The 13450-nt window shown below is 37.7% G+C and overlaps 2 protein-coding genes across 4 annotated transcripts in view; one reads left to right on the top strand and one right to left on the bottom strand.

Annotated features, from left to right (window-relative positions):
- Positions 1-3736, bottom strand: part of Aplf (aprataxin and PNKP like factor) — a 108357-nt gene extending 104621 nt beyond the window's left edge. Inside the window, exon 1 of one of the 3 annotated variants that reach the window (XM_047522484.1) lies at positions 3449-3736. In XM_047522484.1, the coding sequence (XP_047378440.1) occupies positions 3449-3544 (96 nt within the window). In that variant the 5' untranslated portion in view covers positions 3545-3736. The remainder of the gene's footprint in view (positions 1-3448) is intronic. The other 2 variants (XM_047522482.1, XM_047522481.1) reach the window with 2 other exon arrangements.
- Positions 3737-3994: 258 nt separating this feature from the next.
- Fbxo48 (F-box protein 48) lies at positions 3995-10445 on the top strand. Its single transcript, XM_047522873.1, has 3 exons — positions 3995-4074; positions 5824-6164; positions 6610-10445. Exons 2-3 carry the CDS (start codon positions 5859-5861, stop codon positions 6769-6771), a joined length of 468 nt encoding a protein of 155 aa, XP_047378829.1. The 5' UTR covers positions 3995-4074; positions 5824-5858; the 3' UTR covers positions 6772-10445.
- Positions 10446-13450: the final 3005 nt, after the last annotated feature.

Genomic DNA, 13450 nt, shown 5'->3' with positions numbered 1-13450 from the left:
AACACTGACAAAACCAAATGCTGGCAAGGATGTGGAAAAATAGGAACTCTCATTCTTTGCTGGTTGGAATGCAAACAATACAGCCAGTTTGAAAGACAGTTCAGCAATTCCTTACTATATAGACTTAACACCCTCTTGCAATATAATCCCACAATTGTGCTCTTTAATATCTACCCAACTAAGTTAAAAAACTTATGACTACACAAAAACTTGTATGTGGATGTTTATATCAGGATTACCCCTAATTGCCAAAACTCCGAAGCAACCAAGATGTCCTTTGGTAGGTGAAGGAATAAATGGTAGTACAATCAGACAATAAAATATTATTTATCATTCAAAAGAATGAGTCATCAAGCTATGAAAAAGACATGGAGGAACCTTAAATATGTGTAACTAAGTGAAATCTGAAAAAGTCATATACCATTATGATTCTAACAATAGGACATTCAAGAAAAGGCAAAACTATAGTAGAGGCAGGAGAAAGTTCAGTGAATGCCAGGAGTTCAGGGGAAGGAGGGACAAATAGGCAGAAGCACAGAGGATTTTAGGGCCAAGGAAACGATTCTGCATGTTACTACAATTATGGATAGAGGTCATTACTCATCAGTCAGAACCCATATAATACACAATTGCAAGAATAAATCCTAGTGTACACCATGGTCTTTGGGGGATACTGATGTGTCAATGTCGATTCTCTATGTGTAATAAGTGTACCACACTGGTGTGAGAAGCTGATAGTGGGAAAAGGTCTTGCTTGTATGGGGTGGGGGCCATATAAGAATTCTGTACTTTTCACTCAGTTTTACTGTCAACCTAAAACTATTCAATAAGAAGTCCTCTTTTAAAACTAATATTTTTTAAAAAGCAATGTTTGTAAAAGTTAAACAGAATCATTGACATAATGAGATTATCACACAAGTCTAGTCAGCATTTACTCAATTATCCAAATGCCATATACTTTCAAATCTTAGGGCCTTAACTCATACACTCGATTAGGCTGATGGGCCTTTCCCTCCCTACCAAATTCTAACTGTTCTAACACTTCAAAGTCCACTCAATATGTCACTGAGTTCACAAAGCTTACCCTGATCCTTCATCTTAATCACACCTATACTTCTCTGCACCATAAAACATAATTGTTTGATTCATGATTTTGAAAAAAATTAATTAAAGGTAATCTTTTAAAAATCAGGGATAGTGTCTAAAATCCAGATTTCTCACTACTCTTTAAAAAACAGTATCACGGTTACCATATGGAATGGGGGCAAGAATTAGGAACAACATTAGAGATCCCTCTCTTTGTGGCCTCCTCAACCCTGAGTTGAGGTGTTATCATTTATTACTGTTCCTGTATTGCTTTTCTTACTCCTCCCACTTCACTCACTTAAAATGTATGCTTAGCTCCAGTTCGCATTTGAGGATGTACCCCACTTATCTATCTGCTTATGTGTCATACCTCTAACCTATAAATTTCTTGACAGCAAGGATTTATTTCACCTTATTCTTGTGTTTCCTACACTCCCTCTTAAGCAACCATAGTATATATTTATCAACTATTTTCTGAATCTAGTAAATTATTAATCAACGCAGCAGCAAAAATGTTAACACATAATTATTATGAATATTGCTCCTTAAGCATTAGTAATTGGTAGCACGGCTTCTTTACTATGTTCAAATTCACTTCAAAATTCAAAGATATCCTTTTTACATGCAGTATCACACTGGGGCTCTTTTTAATGGCAGAAAAAATAAAAAACTGAGATACAAAGATGGAAGAGATCATGTATTGAAGGCTTACTATGTGCCAGGGTCTGCAGCCTGCTGCAATATTTATAAAACACAGGCCAAAAATCCATCCATCTTTTAACCAGTCCCACAGTACTCTGTACTGGTGACACAATTCTTTAAGCAAGTTAAAAACTTGTTAGTCCAGACTATGATTACTAAAAGCACACACTACATTGAGTTTCTAACCTCAATATTTAAAAGAAACAAGCAAAAAGAAAAAGAAAAAGAAAAAGAATCCTGGGTCCTACCTTCAAATGTATGTATAGGCCAACAAACTATGGAGAAAATTAACAAGGTATTACGTAATATTTAAATAATCACTTGCCCAGGAAAAAGTAACTAACATGTGAACTCAGTAACCTTACTACACATACATTATACACACAACACTTTCCTTGAAGACCAACTTCCACAAGACCTTAAACCATCACTCTTCTCCTATTCCCAGAGGAGTCCTAAGTAACCAATGGTGCATTCTGACACTAAGTTAACCAGGGTAATATTCAACATTCCTCACTCCCTGGTTTTGGCTGCCACATGCCAGCCGAAGAGAAAACTCCTACAAGGCAGGGACCCATGCCCCACAGTACTAAGGTCTGCAAAATGTTCTGCACCATACAAGTAGTGTTGGATTTGGGGGGAGGGGCAGACATGTGCTCAGGAGGGCATTTATGGAATTCCATAATATAATTTACAGATTTTTCTAACTCTTAATCCTACCAAAGAGGATAAACATACATGTTCATCGCAAATTGCATCCAAAAGCTTGTGTATCACCTTTAAACAACTATTTATTGTCAAATTTGATAAAGATAATAAAACTACCTGATTCACTGGGTCTTGAAAGGATTAAATTAGATGGTATATATAAAGTCTCCTAGCCAGGCATGGTGGTGCACTCCTGTAATCCAGCGACTCAGGAGACTGAGGCAGGAGGATCACAAGTTCAAAGTCAGCCTCTGCAACTTAGCAAGTTCCTAAGCAATTTAATGAGACCGTGTTTCGCAATTTAAAAATTAGAAAAGGGCTAGGGATGTGGCTCAGTGGTTATGCACCCCTGGGTTCAATCTCTGGTACCAATAAAAAATTTAAAAGTCTCCTTAGGTCAATGGTTGGTACACTACACATACTACTTAAGGATCAGCTATTGATATTACTGGAAAAGGTTATTATAATAAATGTAAGGTTCACAAAGTCCTGTAATGGAGGACAGAGTTGAAAAGAAACTAACTTAGGGGAGATAAGTTCACTGTTGACAAATCTTTTCTGTAAAAGGTCAGATACTACAGTAAATATTTTAAGCTTTGCAAGCCAAGATACAACAATATCCTCGACCCTTAGAGTAACTATTTGCCCATTTCATATTTTTTAATTGAAAAATCATTCTTGGTTCATGGGCCGATACAAAAACAGGCCGGATATAGCCTCACAGTCCTAGTTTGCCAACCCCCTGGATAAAATGATAATGACGGTAATACAGTCCGTGCTTTTAAAGATAACACAAAGAAATGTTTGTGAGCTGACTGAAAAACACGCTGCCTCAAACTCCTAAAAATCCAGTCAGGCAGGACTTGTGAGGAATCGAGCCAGGACGGGAAGTAAGGCCTCAAGGAGTCAGCAAGGACCTCTCCAGGTCCGCTGAGCCCGCTCCCACACTTACTCCCAGCAGCGGCCCGCGACCGATCACCGTTTCCCCCGGCGCCAGGGCCACCCGGGGGCCGCCGTCCTGCGGCTGCAGCTCGAAGCCCCCAGACATGGCGGGCTTAGTTAGGCCCCTTCGCAAGAAGACCGGCCCCCGCAGCCGTTTCCGCCTTCCACAGACACGCGCGGGGCATGCCCAGGGCCCTGGAAAACAGAGGGGGAGGGGGAGCAAAGACTCGGCCCTGGAGAGCTCAGTCCTCGCGGGGCAGGGACCTCAGCGACACTTCCGAAGTCCCGCCCCCCACTTGGATCAGTGACGCAATCGGGGATTCCCCCATCCGACTGCCTCGAAATTATTATTTAAAAGCCCCGGCTTCCCTACACCCCCATCCATTCTCACCGCCCACTGGATTTGAAGAACGCCGGACCTTGTAGTCCTTGACGCTTTCCTTCGCTTTCGTTCGAGAGCGGAGACGCCAAAGGAAAAACTACCAATCCCAGGAGACAACGCACGCACCTCTGCGCCTGTGCGAATTTGAGTCGGCAGGGCGGGGCTACAGTGGGCGGGACGTGAAGGACTATGGGGAAGGATTCGAATCCCGGAGGATTTAAATCGCGGGAGGAGAAGTCACTGCGGCCCAATAGGTAGGAGGGTCTTCCTTTCGCGGCGATTTAGGCCTGTACGCTCGGGGACACGTCCCGGGCGCAAACACAGCCTTCCTTCAGCGGCTTGGATTCGAGATGACAGTTCTGACAATCGTTCATTTGTCAGTGCTCGGTGTTCCGGCAACTGCAACCCACTCTGAGCACACAAGGAGGGGACTGGGATGGGACCCAGGGTCCAAACCGTGGGTTCCAGAAGGGTGGGGGCTCTCCTGAGCTAGTCTGAGCCCAACCTCCTATCTAACTGCAAAGCTTGATTCATAAACGACAGAAAAGGGGTAGTTTTCTAGGCAGTTAGTCAAAACTGTACTTGAAAAAAGAATCCTAGTAAGATCTGAGTACCTGGTCAAGGCACCCCCGACTGTTAACTTCAAAAACCTTCCTCCTCCAACAGTGGAATTCCTCTGATGGGAGGAAGCGTTTTATTCCCCAGTGAGAACATTTAAATGCGTTGTAACATCCTTCTAATATGAGATTCATTTCAAGAACATGGTGGTTTGGCTTTGGTTTGTAACGATGGTTGGAAAGGAGAAGGTGCGAAGATGCATGGCAAAAACTTGCTCTTGACTCATCCTCTTGTTTTTGTCAGTTTTTTTTACTTCCCCAAAACCTAAAGAGGAAGTTCTCTGCTGAACACGGGCGTTAAGATTCTAACCACAACTAATTTGTATCATAAACAACCTAAAGTATGGGAGCCACTGTGTTCTGGGCAAGTCCAGAAACACTGCTGCATAGCACACCTGAAAAGGGGAATTGCTATTAGCAGAGCTAAAAAGGAAGTATTTAATTCTATCTTGAACCCTTTGTGCTATATACCCTGAAGCCCATTTTAAAAGGAAATGCAAAATGTACTAAGCTAATTTTAAGTAAAGCTGGCTTTATATGCGAAAGTAACTCGAGTAGCGATTTCAGAACCTTTAAATCTTTAGTTACATGATCCAGCTGACTGAATTATAAACATTGTTTATAGTTGTTGCTCACTTGCTTGATGGCCTCAGTTACTATTATACTTAACTCATAATTAACTATACAGGTAGTGTATTTTTAAGAGGCCATTTCCAAAACACTAGTTTGAACTAAATATTTGAGACTTTGTATCATTATGATTAGTATCTCATCCTCTGGTCCATTTCCATTAGTATTGGTGTCAAATTGAGCACTTACCCACTAGGTGCAAGTAGATAAACAATTCCTACATGAACTACGAAAAGTCCAGCAGCCTTATGATTAAGTCATAAATAACAGATGAAGAATTTAATGGCAAGGCATCAGTTCCTACAGGGAACAGGGGTTTAGTAGGATTGACTCATACACATTTTCGAGAGCGCTTTCAATAAATACTTTAATGTGTTCTCACAGTCATTATAAACTCAATAAATATGGTCTGACATGGAGAATCATTTCCCCTTTTGAACAGTGTTCTTTGGGAACAAAATTAAAAAAAAAAATTTAGAAACAAACCCACTATTAAAAATGTTCGAAAAAGAAGGTAACCAACATGTTGAGTGCCTCCCATGTACAATTCAGATATGAGGCTGTTTTATAAATTATCCCTGTCAATTTTTATGAACCACACAAGAGAGGACCAGCATTGATCCCATTTTATAGATTAAAAAGCTTAAGTAAAGAAAATTAAAATTCTTTAAATCATATGCCAACAGCATCTCACTCAGAGTAGGATTTGTAGTCTGATCCAAAGAAACTGAGTATGTTTTATACTTTGCCTTTTAGGTTACATATGAGGATAATTTATTAAGTATCACGCTATGCAGAAAAGTTCCAAGAGAAACAATAATTTGAGAGTTTCTGACATAGAATTGAATTCTGTGGATGCTGAGAAGGCAAAAAATGAGAGTCAAAATAACTTTGTTGAACTGCTGCCTCTAGAAGTCACTTTTAAAATTTTTAGTCAGCTGGACATTCGGAGTTTGTGCAGAGCTTCTGTGACATGTAGGAGCTGGAATTACACAATAAGAAACAGTGACTCCTTATGGAAACCTCACTGCTTGACTGTAAGAGCTGTGTGCCGAAGAGAAATAGATGACGACCTAGAAAGTGGTTATTCCTGGAGGGTAAGTTTACCCTTTGCCTTTGACAGTATCATGGTGGCAGGTTCAGAAAAGATAGGATTACATATGCTTAGAAATGTGCAGAGTATGTTGACTTTGGGAAATGAGTTAAAGTAGAGTTGTTATTCTTTTCCTACTAAATACACTGACTCCACTATGTCCCATCCATCCTTTCACATTTTCAAATCCTAAATTCAGGAACTTTCCTGTTAACCAGAACCAGATCCAAAACCTCCAGTAAACTCTGGCTCAGACTCTAAATATAGGAATATACATAAACACATGCACATATTCATCCACACGCACAGGAATGTATTAATACATGTGTGTAACAATGTAAGAACTTAATCTTCTCAGCCCTATGAGTCAGCTTCTCTAGTTTTGAACAAATTCACTAGCCATCCACTTCCTACATTGTTTTTGAGTGATGGTGGTTTACCCCTTTCAGGTAATACTACTGAGGAATTACCAGAAGAGTAAAGTAAAACATGAATGGCTAAGTGGTAAATACAGCAACATATGTTCTCCCATTAGCCTCCCAGAAAAAATCATGTGCCCGATGGATGCAGACACGTGGGGAGAAATTCTAGAAGCAGAACTGGAAAGATAAGTGGAAAACTCACAGTCAGATCTTGTAACTTTGAGATTTCAGAATGACTCCACTTGTAAAAGATGTATTTTTATCTGTTCATATTTTTCTCTACCTTTTTAATATTTAACATTAAAAAGTAGAAAATATTCTGAAAGCAAAGCTTTATTTTTATTTTGCACTTTAGTAAAGAATATTTTTTTATTTTATTGTAATGTGGAAAAATCATGAACTGTTTTATGTGAGACATAACATACTGATAGAATGATTTCAAAATGTATTGTTTAATGTATTGGTGTTGGTATTTAGTAGCACTTTAAATGATAGGGTTTGATTAGTATTTCCTGTTTAATGATAACTCAAAAATTGAGGAAGCAACAAGAAGAAACTAACTTAAACAATAGACTCCTACTAAATTCGTGGGAGAACTGAGTGAAAATAATGGCAATATGTTTAAATGAATTATAAACTCACTTTTCAATAACTTTGAATTTTCCATTCCAGTGGAATCAAATCGAATTGTGAAACTGTTTTAAAACGTGTTAAGCCTGTAGTTTAGTTTAAAATCATTCTGATTTTAGGGCTAAAGCTCATAGGATTAAAATTTCCATTACTTTCCTACATTCTGTGATTATTCTCAGGGGCTGGAAAATATGCAGAAAGTTTCTAGAGCACAACTACCATCAAAACTGCCATATAATATAGTCTATGAAAACTTTTGATGGCCTTATAGCACCATCTAGTGTATTATTCATAGATACAAGGACAAAGAACTTTCAACTCCTTTTTGTTTTCTCCATATTTAAAAGAAAATCAAAATTATCCTAGAGAATCCTTGACACTTGACTTTGTTAAAGTTTATAATTTTCAAGGAACCTTTATTTCAGCTTTCATTTCTCTTTTTCACCAGATCAGACAATGCAGTATTCTATCATAGTGTTCACTCTGAATGGAATCTGCACCATGTTAAAAAGTATTTACAAAACATTTTAGTTGGTATGGAATTTTCTTCTTTAAATGTTCTCTATGGCACAAAAATAATCCGGAAAACCAGAATTTAACTAGTACACAACTCTAAGAAGGAAGCCTCACTCTACACGATTTCCCTTTGTTGGATCAAGCAGATAATGAGTGATAATCTCCTACTATCTTTTTAGAGTTGAAAAAGGCCTTGAAAATCAAGCAGTTCAGTTTCCAGGGCTGTTCAGTAATTTCCTCTTGCAAACCCTGACAGTCAGCAAACCCAAGCTCAAATGTTTCTTATAGGATCTCCACTAAGTGATAGAACAGCCCTACTGTATGCTAGGATTCCTCTGATCAGTAGCAATTTGTCCTCATTGAACTGAAGACCACTTCTCTGTAACATTTCCATACTAGTTCTGGCGTTACCTTCTAAAACTAGACTGATTCAATCATTCTTCTCTGATTGCCACTCACATATTCAACACTGTTAACCTGTCTCTTCCTGTATCTTCTCCTCAACTACTTCTGCTATTCATAGAGTATAATTTCTAGACCCAGCAGTGTTCTCTTTTACCCATGCCCTCTTAACAAAAATGTATTTGGAAAGGAAGATACCCTACTAATTTTATTTAATAAGAGAATAAGAAAGCACTGTGACATTATTGGAAAAATTAAAGCTTTAAAGCATTTTACTGAATAGCATATGTGTACAACAGCATATGGACAAGTATAGTATCATCTTTTGTAATGGATATGAACTGTTTTCTTTGCCAAACCCTTTTAACTATCTATTGTCTTCCTCTGTTAATAGAGATCACCCTAATTAGGGTGAATTGCCCTTCTCACTTCTTCCCCATGCTGTTATTTACAGTGTCCTGTTTCCCCCAGCCTCTGTGTGAGTCTAGAAATGGAAACATAACCCCAACCACCCTCTTCCAAGAGTCAGGAGAAACTCCATTTCCTCTTTCCTATTGAAACTATTCCCTTCCACACAGAAACAGATCCTCATAAGAGAATATGAAACCAATAGGAGAAAGAAACAGCTAGGGGAGAGTCTGTTTGCATTTGGGACCCTGGTTTTAGTCATTCCGCATCTGCTTGCCTAAACTAACACAAATTGAGTTGCAGCCTTTGCACTAAAAGTCCTACCTGATGTGATTTCCTTCACCTTTTTTGTCCAGTATGTGATACTTGTGGTTTACATTAGTATCTTATGATTTTAAGTTATCAAACCTTGATTTGTCCTTAGTGCTTCTAATTTTATATCCTGGAAACAGTTCCTTGCCTCTGACTTCCTCATCAGTCATTCATTGCTCAATCTTCTGTAAGCTGGCCTTCACTCGACATGAAACTACCATTATCCAAGTTACAAGTGATTTAATTGATGAATCCATTGGATGCATTTTGGTTGTTCAAATATTTAACACACACTCAGGTCTTGTAACTTCTAGGTTTGGGGTTAGAATCTCTAGGATTTTTCTTTGCCTATTCTAACCAGTCTTTTCAGTTTCTTTCAAGGACTCACTTTCCTGGACTGGGACTGTAGCTCAGTGACAGAGCACTGGCCTAGCATGGGTGAGGCTCCAGAAACACATATGCTTCTATTGACTGGAGTGTTAGTCAAATCACAGACACCTGGTTCAGAACTCATTATCTCACAAAAATAATTGTTTTTCTGCCCTGACCTCAGTGAATGACCAGTGTTGCTCGGTAGTTACCTACCATGTTTTACTATTCTACAACAGTCTCCATGATCAGTTAGCTTAGTAATATTATCATTCCAAATATCTAGACATTTCAGCCCTTCTCCATCTTTATCTCTGCTTCATTACTTGATTCTGATCTTTATCTGAAATTGGATTACTTTAATAACCTCTTAACTGGTACACCGGCCTCTAGTTCCTTCCTCACCAGTATAATCTTTCTAAGTCCCCAATTATCATATGGCCCCTAACTTAAACACCTCACTGCATTCAGGTAAAGGTCAAAATTCCCTGAGAAGCTTGTACAGTTTCTAGTGATGTGATCTGGCCTACCTATCTATCATCTTCTCTCACCACTATCCCATCCTATAACTCTCAGTTCAGTCATATCAAGCTATGTGCAGTTCTCTGAACACGTGAATTCTATTTTCTGCCTTTTGCACAGGCTCTTTGATATACCTATAATACTCTTCCTCTCATCCTCCATGAATTCTTTACTTGGCAAAATCTTTTGTACAACTCATCACCTTAACCTGGAAACCATCCTAACTACTACCATTCCTGGATTAAGTGACCCTTTTAAGGTTTCTGTACTACACTCTCTAAGCTGTCACACTGTATTAAGCTTTCTATTTTCTTTTTCTGTCTCTTTAGACTGTGAATTTCTTAATGGCAGGGACCATTTTTAATTTATTTTTTTGTATTCCCAAGACTTGGAACATGGTAGTGCTTCATAAAGATTTGTTAAATTATTTCCATAGTTATTTATTTTAATTCTATTCAGAATGTATAATAAAATATACTTATTGTAAGTAATTTAAAATCTACATTGTTATAGTAACAATTTACTATATTGTTAATGGATAAGATTTGTTGAAATGCAAGTACAATGCTTAAGATATATGAGATGCTTGGTATTAATGCTAATACATGAATAATTGTTCTAGTCTTCTGTAAAGATATAAGAGGAAATTAGAAGTGTATTGTTATATTTTTAATAAACACTTGAAAATAAACTTAACCTCAAAAGTACCACTTATTATGTTACTGGATAACCTCAGTCAGTTTTGTGTATTACTTTGCAAGTTAAATGAATAAACTTTAGTTTGGTTTTTATAATACTATTGCATTAAAACAACTTGTATAATAAGTTATAAGCTATGATCACAGTTTACACCAAAAGGGAAACTTTGGAACTTGTTGATAAGTTGTATGTTATGGTCTTAAAATGAACCCTCCATTTATCAGAGCAAGCCATTAGCATCTGAGAAGGTGAGTGGGTGGAGCAGAATGCAAAGAAGGAGCACTCTTACTCAGATAAAGTAATGTGTTATGTTTACATGGTGTGTAAAAGAAGTAGGATTATTGGGAAAGAGTATTAAGGGATTTCCAGTTGTTTTTTTTTTAATTTTTACAGTTTAAGATTTAGTATTTTAAAAATAAACTTTAAAACTTTTCTTTAATTCCTCTAGTTTATAACTTAATCTTAAACCAGTTCATAATTATCAATAAAATTTGTATAAACTTTGGACCTTAGGATACTTGCATATTTGAAAACCTAACTTGAAAGATATAACATATTCCTAATCCTTTTACCTTTGCTTTGATTTTATATCATATCTTTTCTCCAAGACATCATATGCCCTAATATTAACAAAAATAACTAGTAACATCAGGAAATGGTTTAGGAGAAATATATAAGATGGAATATGATATATTTTTATCTAGAATTGAGTTGGAAAGCCAGAAATGTCAAATGGATAAAATTAAGTCAACAATGGTCAAAGTTGATTAATTATAATAACCAAAATTCATTGGGTGCCTTCTCTCTACAAAGCCCTGTGTTTATATGGTGGGTCCTCTTACTCTATTTAATGAATAAGAACCTGAGAGAATGATCTTATAAATCTAGTTCATTCCCACTCCCCAGCACCTGTAAGAATATATAATACATAGCAGGTTCTCAATAAATGTTTACTGAATGGATTTAAAAACTAAGAATGACTAAGAATGTCTAATTCAGATGGAAAACCCAACCTGGAGGGCCTGCCTGTAGTCCCAGCAACTCTGGAGGAGATGGAAGAAGGAAGAGAACAAGTATGAGGCCAGCCTCAGCAACTTAGCAAGACCTCTGTCTCAAAAAATAAAAAGGTCTGGGAATGTAGCTCAATGGTAAAACACCCCTGGGTTCAATCCCCAATACCAAAAAATAAAGAAAGAAAACCCAATGGAACATTCCTACATGTTTTTTTTCATGTTTTTGTTTCAAAATTTTCAAACCCACAGGAAAGTAAAAATGTAAGACAAACATCATCTACCTAGATATAACAGTTGTTAACATGTTTATACATTTTTTATTATTATTTATTTTTGCTAAAATTTTTTAAAGTAAGTTGCAGGCATGATAATATTTTACTCCTAAATACTTTAGCATGTCATCTCCAAAGTATACTTTCCTATATGTAATATCATTAATTTCACATCTGAAAGTTTTTAAAGTCAATATCATCTCATTTAGAGTTCATTTTAAATTCACCAGTGGGTCTCAAAATGTTTTACAGATATTTTTTCTATTTAGGATCCAAACAAGATTTATGGATATATCTAGGGTTTTTCGTTTTGTTTTGGTTGGGTTGGGTTGGGTTGGGTTGGGTTTGGGTTTGGTTTGGTCTCATTAATCCCTTTTAACCAGAAGCATCCTTCTTCCTTTGGTTTTGTTTTTCAGAATGTTGACATATTTTTAAGGACTAAGGTTGATTATCTCACAGAATATTCTGTAATTGATTTATCTTATTCTTCATGATTTGATTTGGGATTTCATTCATGATTTAGCAATTAGACTACAAAGGCAATATAATATACTTATTTCATCACCTAAGAAGCATGTGATGTCTAATTGTATAGGAGATGGTAGTCTGACCTTTGATTGAGGTGGTAATCACCAAATCTTTCCACTTGAGGGACTTTTGTCCATAGAGCCACAGCTTCTTTTTTTAATAATCCTTTTCTAGAGTATTCCCCTATGGCTAACTGTATGCTAAGTGCTTTGTAGACATTGCCTGACACATGTCTAGTTTCCTCAAGCATTTGCTAAATTCTCAATCTCTGCAGGATTGGAGACTAAAGAGCTAAACAGAGAGACTTTGAAAAACCAAGTGGAGATTTTGCAGTCTTATGATACTGAGAACACAATGATTAGAGTTGAAGACCCAGTAGAGGGAAGAGACCTAATGAACAACCTGGGTTTTCAGTTGAAACCCCTGGGGGGCTCCATTCAAAGGGCTGTAGCCTCAATTTGACTGCATACCTGATTGGAGTCAGTGAATAAAACCCACTGCCTAGCAGAGGACAGAGTGAATCCTCTCGAAGAAGATGATATGGCCTAGAGTCTCTAGTCGTCCACAAGCAATGTCTGCATTCAATTTATAAAAATTATCAGGCATACTAAAAGACAGTACTAAATGATTAAAAATAAGATAAAAACCAGACCATAGAACTAAGTCTCAAGAATAGTGGAGTTTATAAGTGGTCTATACACAATTTTAAAATAACCATGACTAGTGTGCCCATGAAAATGGAGGAAAAGGTGAAGTAGATTAAAAGGGAGACTTTTGCCAGGAAACTAGAGAATTCAAAAGAACTAAGTGGAAATAATAGAACTGAAAACTACAATAACAAAATAATATGTGTGATTGTAAGTTGGGGGCACAGCTAGTAGCCAAATAAAATCGCACAGAAAGTGGCTGAAGCAAGCTTTATTGGAATTTGGCTCTCAGGCGAAATCCCCAGCCCCCCGGAGTACAGGTCAGAGTAGGGAACTGGAGAAAATCGCACATGGCCCCAGGTGCCCAGGGTCTTTATAGGCGGGGATGGGCGGAGTTCCTGCTGAGTGACAGGTGGAGGTAAGGGTCAGTGGAGTTTTCCTGCCCGTTTGATTGGTCGCGGTGTGGTGTGCTGCCCTGTGCCTCAGTTGCTCCACTCTCCGTCATATAGTCGCCCAAATTCCGACCTAATAGTGATAGCAGGTTAGAACA

Source organism: Sciurus carolinensis, chromosome 13, assembly GCF_902686445.1.
Source record: "Sciurus carolinensis chromosome 13, mSciCar1.2, whole genome shotgun sequence".
NCBI lineage: Eukaryota > Metazoa > Chordata > Mammalia > Rodentia > Sciuridae > Sciurus > Sciurus carolinensis.
This window is presented reverse-complemented; position numbering and strand designations above follow the sequence as displayed.

Coding starts and splice junctions, on each gene's coding strand:
- Fbxo48 (XM_047522873.1), top strand. CDS start 5,859: ATGCAGAAAAGTTCCAAGAGAAACAATAATTTGAGAGTTTCTGACATA. Junction 6,165..6,609: donor AAAGTGGTTATTCCTGGAGG/GTAAGTTTACCC, acceptor TACCCCTTTCAG/GTAATACTACTGAGGAATTA.